This window comes from Daphnia magna, linkage group LG3 (assembly GCF_020631705.1).
Source record: "Daphnia magna isolate NIES linkage group LG3, ASM2063170v1.1, whole genome shotgun sequence".
Classification (NCBI taxonomy): domain Eukaryota; kingdom Metazoa; phylum Arthropoda; class Branchiopoda; order Diplostraca; family Daphniidae; genus Daphnia; species Daphnia magna.
The window spans coordinates 7,415,066-7,428,199 of record NC_059184.1 but is presented as its reverse complement, the minus strand read 5'-3'; the positions used below and the strand labels follow the sequence as shown (position 1 = coordinate 7,428,199).

The window sequence follows — 13,134 nt, the reverse complement described above, 5'->3', positions numbered from 1 at the left end:
CGCTGGAACTTTTTCTGCAAAAGATGTTTCTCACATTTCAAAGTTCAAAGGAGATCAGTTCAACTTCTACAAGTTTCAATTAAAACTGGTTCTAATGAATCATGGTCTACTCAACGTAGTAGAAGGAGTCTATCAGAAGCCAACAGTAGTAGCCCCAGTTGCAAATCCTTCAAATGCTGCCGCTGTAACAGCCAACACTGATGAGATCAATGATTGGATGAAGATGGATATCGCAGCACAAAACTTCATTGTGTCTACTATTGAAGAAAAAGTCATGCGAACAATCATGAACTGCACAACATCTCATCTAATGTGGACTCGCCTTCTGAACCAATACGAGCTAGCAAGCATGGAAAACAAGCATTTGTTGATGGGTAAATTCATGTCCTATCAGTATGATTCCAATCATGACATAATGATTCATATTGCTGCCATCGAATCCTTAGCAGCTCAACTTCGTGATGTCAACTCTCCTGTTTCGGATGATCAGATCATAGCCAAGATAACTTCGACTCTTCCTCTCAATGGTAACAGAAACTACAAGGCCTTTATGTCTGCTTGGAACAGCACTGGCGACAAAATCAAGACAATCCAGCTTCTAGCGTCCAGGTTACAAGTTGAAGAGAACATGTTGAAGTTAGCTGACGTTACTATGGAGCCATCTGATTCTGGAGCCTTTTTTGTTAACAAAAGGAAAGGGAAGGTCACATTCTCTGAGTCAAAGAGAGAATTCAACAGAAATGAACATCGCCCAAAAGTAATCTGTGCCTATTGCACAAAACTTAATCGAAGAGCTAACCATCTTGAAGAAGACTGTTGGTTGAAACAGTCCTACCTACAAGGAAAACGAGATGCTGGCAGTGGCGACGCTCTCCTCACTTAATCATCTAGAACTGAACGACCAACCGAAGAAGATTCGTATGCCTTCAAATCCACTGGTATTCAATTTGATTCGGATTGTTGTTATGCCGACTCAGGAGCGAGTGAACACATGTCTGATATCAGAGACTTATTCAACAATTTCCAGCAGATCCCACCAGGCAAGCGTCTTATCAAAGGTGTCGGCAAAAACAACGAAGCTCTTCATGCTACAGGAGTTGGAGACATTGCCATCAGATGTAAAGTTGATGATGTGTGACATAATGGTACCCTACGCAAAGTTTTGTTTGTTCCCAATCTAGGTGTGAACTTATTCTCCATAGGAGCAACAACAGAACGCGATATTGTAGCATCATTCGACAACAACGGTGTGACACTTAGTAACAATGGAAAAATTGTTGGAACTGGTTCTAAGATTCAGAAGAGGCTCTACAAGATGCATTTCTTAAACTACCAACCGCCAGCGGTATCTGCAGCACTCGCTGCCAGAGCAAAACCAAACTCCATCCAGATTTGGCATGAACGTCTGGGACACGTAAATTTTGCTACGTTAAAGAAAATGAATTCTGCTAACTTCGTCGAAGGTCTCTTCATAGATAATTCAACGGACACCCCCCCTTTTTGCGAAGGATGCGTCTTCGGTAAGCATCATCGACTCCCGTTTCCTACGTGTGGTCGCACTCGAGCAACAAAAAGAGGTGGTCTTATCCACAGTGATTTATGTGGACCAATGTCTGTTCCGTCGCTTAATGGATCTCTCTACTTCCTTACGTTCCGTGATGACTTCACCGGATTTGGCTTTATAAGGTTCCTGAAGAAGAAGTCCGAAGTAAGCTCGAACATTCAACAACTGATTGCCTTGTTTGAAACCGAAACTAATGAACGCATTGTAACCCTTCGATCTGACAACGGAGGGGAATACATGAGCAAGGAGTTAATGCAATGGATTGCCAACAAAGGAATCGTCCATCAAACAAGTACAGCAAAAACACCGGAACAAAATGGAGTCGCTGAGCGATACAATCGTACAATTCTTGAGTCAGCAAAAAGCATGCTCCATTCATCAACTCTTGGAACTCAATTTTGGGCGGAGGCCTCAGCAGCAGCTGTATATCTACACAATAGAGTGTCATGCAAGGCTATGCAAACAATGACACCCTACCAGGGATGGCACGGAAGAAAACCGAATGTCTCCCATCTTCACATATTTGGCTGTGACGCCTACTATCACATTCCTAAAGATGAAAGATCAAAACTTGAACCAAAAGGACAAAAATGCCAGTTTGTTGGATACTCTGAAACGCAGAAAGCCTTTCGACTCTACGACCCTTCATCCGGCAAAGTAAAAATATCGAGAGATGTTATTTTCAACGAAAATCTAAGTGAAGCCCCGATCATGTCGCCGCCCTGTTGCGATGTAGCTGATGTTGACATTTTGACTGAACATAGAGTGGGTGGGGATGCATCCGCATCCAATGATCGTGCCACCGTGTCTAATTCAATCATATGTTCCAACGACACACAAGCAACTATTGAAGTGGAAGATGTTATTGAACCCTTTCATGGATTTGACGCACCAGAAGCCGCAATGGATCCTTCTCTCAAAACAGCTCGTATCCGAAGAAAACCCGATCGTCTCATTGAAGACCCCAATTTTCTTTGTGCCACAACCGAGGATTCCTCAAGCATCATTGAACCACAGTCGTACGAAGAAGCAATCACATCACCAGATGCGAAAAAATGGATTAGTGCTATGGAAGAAGAAATGAGTTCTCTTGAAGAAAACCAAACTTGGCGTCTAGAAAAACTTCCAAGTGGCCGCAAGACAATTAAGTGTAAGTGGGTCTACAAAGTGAAAATGGACTCATTCGGTCACCCCGTTCGCTACAAGGCTCGCTTGGTAGCCAAGGGCTTCTCACAAAAGGAGGGCGTTGATTACGACGAAACATTTTCTCCAGTTGTGCGCCACGAATCAGTAAGAGCAATTCTATCAACAGCAGCAGCGAACGATTTGGAAATTCTACAACTCGATGTAAGAACTGCATTCTTACATGGTGAACTAACTGAAGAAATCTTCATGAATCAACCGACAGGGTTTACTTCAACTGCCTACCCAACCAACGTTTGTCGTTTGCAGAAAAGTTTGTATGGCCTTAAGCAGGCATCTAGGTTGTGGAATATTAAATTTGATGGCCTACTTGTTAATCTTGGATTCACTCGAAGCCCAATTGACTCTTGTGTTTATCATCACAATGGTGGTGACGGCATCATCATCCTAGCAATTTGGGTCGATGATGGTCTTCTGTGTGGACGGGACAAGAAACGGCTGCTGGAAATAATTAACCAGCTATCAGATCATCTAGAAATTTCCACTCAAGAAGCTGATCTTTTCATCGGCATAAAAATCGATAGAGATCGTCCTAATCGAACTATCTATCTTTCACAAGAACAGTACATCATTCGCATTCTTCACCGATTTAAAATGGCGGAGTGCAACCCAAAGGGATTACCAGCGGACCCGTTTTCCAGACTTACCTTGGCAGGTGTTGATGGCGGACCCTCTTCACCATCTTGTGACCAGTCCATATACCGTGAGGCAGTTGGCAGCTTAATGTTCTTGATGGTCTGCACACGTCCAGACATTTCATATGCTGTCGGACAAGTAGCTCAATTCTGCCACGATCCAAAGCAAGTTCACTGGTCAGCTGTAACAAGAATTCTGTCATACTTAAAAGGATCGTCAAAATTTGGAGTGGTCTACAAAATCGGAGAAAAACCCCAGGTATTAACCGCATACGCAGATTCGGACTACGCTGGCAACACTGATTCCCGCAAGTCAACTTCTGGATTTCTTCTCATCTTTAATGGGGGACCAATTGCGTGGGGCAGTAGACGCCAATCTTGTGTATCTCTATCGACCACCGAAGCGGAATACGTAGCCATGTGCGAGGCGACAAAGGAAATTGTTTGGGCACGCCAATTACTCGACAGTATTGGCTGCGTACAGACACAACCAACAGCTTTATTTGGCGATAATCAAGGCGCAGTAAAACTCACACTGAATCCAGAATTCCATCGTCGGACTAAGCATATTGATATACGTTATCACTATATCCGTGAGCAACAGGTGAGCGGCAACATTGCAGTCGTCCATATCGGAACAAAAGACCAACTAGCCGATCTACTGACCAAGGCGCTTCCGGGCCCAGCTTTTCCAGAGCTCAGAACAAGAATTGGAGTAGTTCCGGTTTGAGTGGGGATGTTGCGATTTATCGACCTGGCAACCCTTTCTTCTTGTCTTCACGTCGTCTGCATAGTAAAACTGTCTATCACTGTTCTTACTTGAAAACTCTCGTGCCTTTGGATCCTTTTGTTCTCGCTTGATATATTTGTCGAGTTTCATATCAAGCAATAATAAAGAAATAAGTTAATCAGTGAAACTAGTCTAAGAGGTGTTTACTTTCTACATCGGTTCCATAATAGTAGATTCCTGAGCATCCACATTTGACGGGGTTTCTGCGTTGGAGTTAATACAATTATGGATGAACTATTGACTTAAGAAATACACAGCTACTGTAGATAAGATATACCTGTTTTCGATGTGTTATCATCTGGCCCCAAGTTGACAGTACTTGCTTGTGTGGACAATTCGCCTAACGCGGCGGATAAAAAAGCGGAAAAACAAAACAAAAATGCACGGCTATCATTTCACTAGCCTTTAAACTGTAAATAGAAAGAAGAATTGATGACAGATACCCGAGACTTCTGCATTAGTTGTCGGATTTTGGGTTATTCCTGAAGCCCCTAGTGGTATCAAGAGGAATGAGAAATTCATTAAGTGGGAAGGTAACCTTAGCAGAAAATTGTAAGTATTCACCAAGTGCAATGCAACACTCGAGAAAAAAGAATATTTAGTAGCTCACCGGCATCTATAGTGGCTTCCATGTTCGGTGTTGCTTCCGTAATGGCTGCTGCCTGATCAGGGGTATTCGACGGTAATTCTGTATTGGAATTTTAATCAGATATTTTGAAAAAAGAATTTAAGGACGAATTGTTGATTAAAGAAACTCCATACATAAAATATATAGCTACTGTCGATCAAATATACCTGTTTTCGATGTGTTACCAGTTGGCATCAAGTTTACAGTAGTTGATTGGGTGGAAACTTCACCGAACGCAGCCGATAGAAAAGTGGAAAAAAAAATACACGCATGATGTGAAGAATTTCATTGTATCCTTTAAACAGTAAATAGAAAGGACAATTGGTGATAGATACCTGAGATTTCCGAAACATATGGTTTAGTTGTCGGATTATAGGTTAGTCCTAAAGTGCCTGTGGTATCAGGAGAAATGAGAAATTCATTAGATCGAAAGGTAATACCTTAACAGAAAAATCTAAATATACATCGAGTGCAAAACTACACTCGTGAAAGAAAGAAATAGCTCACTGGCACCTGTAGTTGCGTTGGTGGTAACATTTCTGGTTACCATTGTTGGTGTTGGTCTCGTAGTAGCTGATGCCTGAATAGAGGTATTTGACGATGGCGTTGAATTCGTAATAGTTGATGCCTGAGCAGAGGCATTTGACGGTGTCGTTCGATTCGTAATAGCAGATGCCTGAGTGGAGGCATTTGACATTGACGTTAGTCTCGTAGTAGCTGATGCCTGAGTAGAGGCACTTGACGTTAGCGTTGGTATCGTAGTAGCTGATGCCTGAGTGGAGGCATTTGACATTGACGTTGGTCTCGTAGTAGCTGATGCCTGGGTAGAGGCACTTGACGTTAGCGTTGGTCTTGTAGTAGCTGATGACTGGGTAGAGGCATTTGAAGTTAGTGTTGGTCTCGTAGTAGCTGATGCCTGGGTAGAGGCATTTGAAGTTAGCGTTGGTCTCGTGGTAGCTGATGCCTGGGTAGAGGCACTTGGCGTTGGTCTCGTAGTACCTGATGCCTGGGTAGTGGCACCTGGCGTTGGTCTCGTAGTAGCTGATGTCTGGGTAGAGGCACCTGGCGTTGGTCTCGTAGTAGCTGATGCCTGGGTAGTGGCACTTGGCGTTGGTCTCGTAGTACCTGGTGCCTGGGTAGAGGCACTTGGCGTTGGTCTCGTAGTACCTGGTGCCTGGGTAGAGGCACTTGGCGTTGGTCTCGTAGTACCTGGTGCCTGGGTAGTGGCACTTGGCGTTGGTCTCGTAGTACCTGATGCCTGAGTAGAGGCACTTGGCGTTGGTCTCGTAGTACCTGGTGCCTGGGTAGAGGCACTTGACGGTATTCCTGTAATAGAGTTTTAATCAGATTAAAAAAAAAAAGGACGAACTATTTACTAAAGAAACACATAGTATCAAATACACAGACACCGTGAATAAAATATACCTGGTCTTGTTGTGCCACCAACTGGCATCCTGGTTACTGTAGTCCTACTAGCTTGAGTGGTCAATTGGCCGAATGCAGCGGATAGAAAAACGGATAAAACCAAAACAAATGCATGGCTATGGAAAATTGTACTACCCTTTAAACAGCAGACAGAAAGGAGAATTAATGACAACAATCATAATACTTGCAATATTAAGTTTTACCATTGTTTTCATAGTCGAATTTTCGTTTTGCTTTCGGATGTACAAACTACAAATGAGTCTAATTACGGTCTCTCTGCTTATATTTGGTACGTATAATACCGGCTACGTGCTTTTTGAAAAACAAAATTAGTTTTCACTCAACAGAAAAATGATACGTCCGAAACGAACAAGATACACGTTAAGAAGAAAAAGGTTACAAATTTAGCAAATTATTTTAGAATCAGCTTTCAGTCTTCGTTTCAATCCATGTAGCCTTTGTGGTTCTTCTAAAACTTTACATCTAAACATGTTTCAGAATTCAACAAAGCTAAGCTATTTTGATTGAAATTGAACGCGGAATTCGAATTTCAGGTCAGATTTAGCGTAAGCTAATCTGTTTCAAGTTTTGATTAGAATTTGAACATGTTAGAATTTCATTAGAAGGTCCTACTGTTAAAACTACAAGTGTAACTTGAAAATGGACCTGATTTTCGTGATCGCCGTCCAATTTCGAGTAGGAATCAAGAGCTTTTAGCCAAAGTTGGGATTTGACCAAAAATCGCAAAAGTGAGAAGGCTACAGCCTTTGCTGTTTTTCAAATTGTTGGACATTTGGACATATCTCAGAATTTGACCAAACTTCAATAATCCAGCCAAAATTGAACGAGGATTTCGAATTTCAGGTTATATTTGGCGTAAGCTAATCGATTTTCGTGTTATGAGTAGAATTTGAGCATGTTCGAATTTCTAGATTTCCATTTCGAACGTCCTACTGTCGAAAATACAAATCACACTTCAAAACGGACTTGATTTTCGTGATCCCCGTCCAATTTCGAGTAGGAATCTAAACCTTTTAGCCAAAGTTGGGATTTGACCAAAAATCGCAAAAGTGAGAAGGCTATTGCCTTTGCTGTTTTTCAAATTCTTGAAAATTGGGACATATCTCAGAATTTTGCCAAATTTAACTATTCCAACCAAAATTGAACGAGGATTTCGAATTTCAGTCCTGATTAACGACTTTACTGTTAAATTTTGGACATGTGTATACCGTTCTGTTTAGAGCCTTTGCCTCAATAAACTTTACTCTCTAATGGAAAAAGTAAGTCAATGACCAGCATTCGGCTGTTTAACTACATAAAGAGTCCATGCAACCATGCCAATATGCCATATACCTGTGCCATATATGAAATACGAAATGACTTCGTATTGAGGTATTGAGCCTCATCTTCCGGGTCGGACTAGTGGCGCCGATGTCCATGATACAAGGGAGATAGGACAACTAAATATATGAAATTCCCTAGTATGAAGAACACAAGAGGGAGAGACAAAATCTCTGTCATTGTCAAATATCATTGTGACCGAAGAACAAGATAATCAAATTGGGAATATATTTTCTTGGTTCGACACACTTAAAATTATGGGATTATCCGTTATAAGATTTATAATCTTCCTTATCTGCCTACGGATCTTCATAGTTTCCAACCCTTTTCCACGAGTCATGCAACAAATGGAGAAGAAAAGAAAATTACAAAAATCAAAAGAAAATAAAGATTGACATGAAATGGATGCAATGCTACCAGAGGGCGTGGAAGAGCAACCATTCACACGAGAATTTGTTCCACTGACTCTAATGGCATCCACTTCACAAGATAGAGAAATGAAAAACAAAATAAGAAAACCAAGTGCGCCCAGAACGGAAAATTTGTATCCAATGACGGAGCTAAAATGGGAAAATGAGAACAAGAACTGCACTGGCAGGCATACAAAATAAACGTACGTCGTTGGTTATGGAATGGTATGGGAAGACCTATGCCGCTGCACTACTAACCCAGCCCAAAATATATAACAATAAGGGAAATAACGATAGCGTTGCAACACCTATAGTTGTTTATATTACAATGATGCATGCTTATAATAAACTATTACCACAGCACAAAACCTTAAAAGAATGGAGGGGCAACACAGTTAATTAAAACTAATACAACGGAACGAAGGACTGAAAATGCAGTGATTTTTTTTACTAAGTTGGGGCTGTATTTACAACAGGAAAAGACAAAGAGTAACTTAAAAAAAAAAGAAAGAAAACAATTCATATAGCTTCGTAGATCAAGTTCAACAACGAACATCGGAATGGGATCCAATAATGCAGACTACATTAAAGAGGAAGGAGAGTCGGACAGCAACGACGGCAGCAACAGTGACAGTAGTACTACAACTGTTTCCTTAGGTTTATAAGAAGAACACGAATGCCGATATAGTAGCTGCACCGAGAACGAATTAAATAATTTTGTATCCGAAGAAGAAAGCGAGAGTAATAATGAATATATGTTCCAGTAAAGCCCGCTATCCGAAGAGGATCAGCCAGAGGAGGAGAACGTCAACCCTGACAACGTATCGGAAGAAAGCCTACAAGATCCTGTCTGCCAGGAACCTACAAGATCGTGCAACAACTGCAAAATGAAGACAGTAACTATTTTATCTTATGGAAGGGCAGGACCAATTAAAATGGAGAATATAGCACAAGCCCAACTAAAAAATTAGGAGGATACTGCCAATATATATAGGAACTGGATCTACGAAATGATTTATGCACCTCGAGAAACCATCCGAGAATTCCTGTATCTAAAAAAAGAAATAGAAAAGAAGGGAGGAGAGAAACTGGAAGAAGCATTAAACGCCTTTTCTTCCAACGGGCAAAATTTGTTGCATGGAACTGTAAGGGAAGAACGGTTTGACGAAACGGATCTACTGCTAGAATTTGGAGCTGATCCAGGCATTATGGAAGATGGACAAACGATAGCACACCGGGACTCTGCAACAAACAATACGCACCTTTTATGCGTGTTAGGTTACCACCATTGCAAATTGCGCACCTGAAATTCCTTAGGAGAGACCCCGCTCGTGGTTGCAATAGCACTTAATCAACAAGAAAGCATAAGTTTCCTTTAGGAAACATAACTCATCAGCCAGTCGGGACAAGGAGCAGAAACTATGTTGCACTTTGCAGCTCAGTTTAATAATAGGGCGATCGCCTTAGCAGCCTGCGATCAGTGACGAGGAGTCGACGTAAATCAGAGATCCTTGCCGAGATTTGAATCTGCTATAATGGTTGTAGTTCGTTATGGGAACCCCAACATCGTCAATGTGCTTCCGAAAAATGGTGCCACAGACGACAATCCGGACAAAGAAGGAAATTATGCACAAGATTACATAAGAAACCAGCGAATACGAAGAATGTTCCGCATTTGGAAAATTCCAGTGAAAACAACAAAACAAAAGTACTTGCAGTTCAAAACGAAGAAAACGATAGGAAAAGGAGGCGCACAAAATTTGAATTATTAACCACAGAATCAGAAGAAGACTAATATACAACTAACATGTTGCATGCCAGCGACCACTGCACGAAGAATATTAATAGCTTCATAATACATGCTGATAGAGCAGTGCGGTACAGGTGTATAACCCTGGAGACCTAGCGTTAGTCTTTCGGCCGCAGCGGAAGAAGTGGCTCGTGGGAAAGCTACTGCATCAGTATGTGGAACCATTTAAAGTTATCGGGCTGGTCACTGAGTTGAACTACGAACTTTGGAAACCAGGTTGAAAGAAAACTATTGTGGTGCATGTGTCGCAAATGAAGAAGTTGGTTGTGGAAGCGGGCGTGGAGTCCGATAGCGACAAAGAAATGAGAAGGTTGGGCATGCTGACACCAACTCGGGTGTCGCGCATGCCGAAACCAGCTCGGGTAAAGCACATGCCGAAACTTAAGCTGGTATGCCGCGTGCCGAAACCGTAACGGGTGAGACATCCGTAGCCGACACTGAAATGACACCCGACACTAACACTGCTGAAGCAACTGTAGGACCGGCGGCCAGGTAAGCAAAGGAGAGAAGGAGACACCGGCTGTTGGAGCCGTTTGCCGAAGAGGACGAAAGCCTACAAGTCGGGGGGATTCCGCAACAGAAAAACAAGCGACGTCGGAATCGCCGGTGGGCCGTCCGACCAGGAAGAAACGGGCTCACGGGTGGATGAAGAATATGCTGTTCTTACATATTGGTCTGTGTCGTAGCCCAAATAGTTCAGGCAAATGAGATGAGAGGGATGTTCGTCGCGACCGAAGGAGCGATGGTTTATCCCGAAGCAACTTTGGCGCTGGGTGAATCGGAATGGGTAGTTATCTATGACGTGCCTACTAAGCGAGCTGAACAAGTAATGAAACTTGAGATAGCTTGGGTAGACGATATGTCACGCACGTTTGAAAAGGCAATCACAGGGAATTTCCCTATAGAAGTCAAACCATTTTTTGTAGGTCCTGCGCTTGACTTGGCTGAAATCAAGACAAGAGCGGAGCGCCGGAGGTAGGAGTTTTGGGAGTGGGAACGAGCCCTGAAGGACAACGGAACCAGGTGAAAGCGCAGGCTGTTCGACGGATTTGGTCAGCTGCTTAACTGGTTCTTCGGGACCTTTAAGACGAAGGACTTGGAATCAGTGCACTCGGTGCTTGAGTCATTTGACAAGAAAGGTCTGGAGGTGGTACACCTTCTCCAGGAGCAGTCGACGCTGTTAAATGTGACCATGGGGCATCTGGCGGAGCGTGAGTCCGAAAACAGCGGTCTCATGGCAGCGGCGGGTCAGATGCGGTGAGAGCAGGTGCATCTCAGAAAAGTCTTCAATGACAACTGGACGGTCTCGAAGGGTCGAGACCGTCACCGCTACATTCCAGAGGGACTATTCTGGCACTCTGATTGGCTCTCTCCACCCTTACACCCTTCCATGTCTTTTTGCTTTCCGCTCCCACATTTTGTCTTATGTACACAGTATGGTTTTTCGTGGGGCTGCCACTTTGATTTGTTTGTTTCTTTTTTTTTTTTTATTTGCATTTATTGTTTGATCTTTATTAGGTTTTACAAATACAATATATTTACTTATATTTATTGTTTGTTTTTTTTCATTTTATATATAGATTGAATTAAGTAACAGTGTGTTTTTTTTAATTAGTGTAAATTATCACCCCTTGGGCCTGGTGGGTGGTTCCAAAACCCGATCTTGTAATGATCAGGGAAACTTTAAGTCAAAAAATTCAAAAAATTATAGGAATGAATATATTTTGATAAGATCTGTCAATTTCTGCAAAAATATTGCTTAAAAAGTACTTACTAGAAGAGTAACCCGATTTGCCATTTTCCCGGTAGATTGGTGCGGTTTAGCGGGTATCCGGTAATCCCCACCCCCCAATAAAAAGTAGTATTTAAATCATTTTTTGCGGGAAAACTGTAAGACCAAAAATAATATATTTTACAGAAATGGATAGCCCTTTTTTGAAAAAAATTCTAATGGCTATTCATTTCTGTAAAATAATTAAGATAATTTTCATTAACTTTAAATTCAAAAATATTTTGGACAAGAAGTTTTTTTATTTTATGTGCTCTACAGATATACTCGATCCTATAGACTTAAGTAACAATTTTCATTGTTTTTGAAACATTTTTGTGTATGAATATTTTTTCAAAAATTATACAGAAATAAATAGCCCTTATCAAGAGCTATTCATTTCTATAAAATTTATTTATTTTAGTCTTATAGTTTCTCCGCAAAAAAATTATTTAAATTTCACGTATTACTGGGAGATGGAGGATACCTTAGACCCGCTAAACAGCACCGACCTACTACTTAAAAAATGGCGAGGCGGTTTACTTCTCCAATAAGTACTTTTTAAGCAATATTTTTACAGAGATGGATAGATCAAGATATACCACTCCTATAATTGTTAAAACTTTCGGAGTTAAAGTTTTCCCGATTCTCCCAAAATCGGGTTTTGAAACCGTTTTTCTATGAAAACATACCGATGTTTAATTCATTCTTGTTTTATAAATAGAGCAGTAGAACTTCCTGTGTTGCGTGTTCTTGTAAATGTGAAAAACTCAGCTGTGTCGAAGTTGGTCTGCCATTCCTGCAGTGTCTTACGGCGAAACCAACTTCTTCACGTTAAACAATAAGTTTTCGTAACTATTTTCTAGATTTCTCTCCATTTTTTCCTAATATTGGGTACCCTATTCATTTCTTCATTTCTCAATTTTTTTTACCTTCAATTCTATCTATTTTATTTTTATTTAATTATTTTTTGTGAGTGTCAACAATTGTCATTCAGTCACTCGGAGGAGAATTTAGTAACGTAGACACTCTTTTACAACAGTTAAAAACTGTTAACGGTAAAGAGAAAGAATTCTTGATCAAAGTAAACACCGTTCTCCAAGAAGAAGCACTTGCGCAACAAGTCGCAGAGAAAAAACGAACAGACGAAATCAGCTTAGAAAACTTTAACTTACAAAAACAAATTGCAAAAAAAGAAAAGAACCCAAATCAATTGACCGAAAAAATAATGGAAAGTAACGAATTCTTTAAGAATTCACTGGAAAAAACTTATCAGCGAATCAGTGAATTAGAACAAATACTTCGAAAAAACACAGAAAACGAAGAATATCTTAAAAAACTACTTAAAAAGAAGGAAGAAACTACAGCACACGTGGAAACCGAAGGTCAAGAAAATATAAACAAACTCCAAAACGAAAACAAGTTACTCCTAGAAAGTTATAATACCGTTAAGAAACATGAAAAGGCACAGAAAGAAAGAAGCGACGAATTAGAAAAGGAGGTAATAGAATTGAAAAACTCTCTCGAAACAACAAAGGGAGAAAGAAGCTGTCTACACAA

At 41.0% G+C, this 13,134-nt stretch overlaps 1 protein-coding gene across 1 annotated transcript; it reads right to left on the bottom strand.

Moving 5' to 3' along the window:
- Positions 1 to 3,914: 3,914 nt before the first annotated feature.
- LOC123470763 (flocculation protein FLO11-like) lies at positions 3,915 to 11,780 on the bottom strand. Its single transcript, XM_045171518.1, has 9 exons — positions 6,449 to 11,780; positions 6,246 to 6,381; positions 5,334 to 6,146; positions 5,156 to 5,212; positions 4,988 to 5,044; positions 4,803 to 4,880; positions 4,636 to 4,683; positions 4,470 to 4,532; positions 3,915 to 4,395 (listed from the first exon to the last, which is right to left on the bottom strand). Exons 1-9 carry the CDS (start codon positions 6,458 to 6,460, stop codon positions 4,343 to 4,345), a joined length of 1,317 nt encoding a protein of 438 aa, XP_045027453.1. The 5' UTR covers positions 6,461 to 11,780; the 3' UTR covers positions 3,915 to 4,342.
- Positions 11,781 to 13,134: the final 1,354 nt, after the last annotated feature.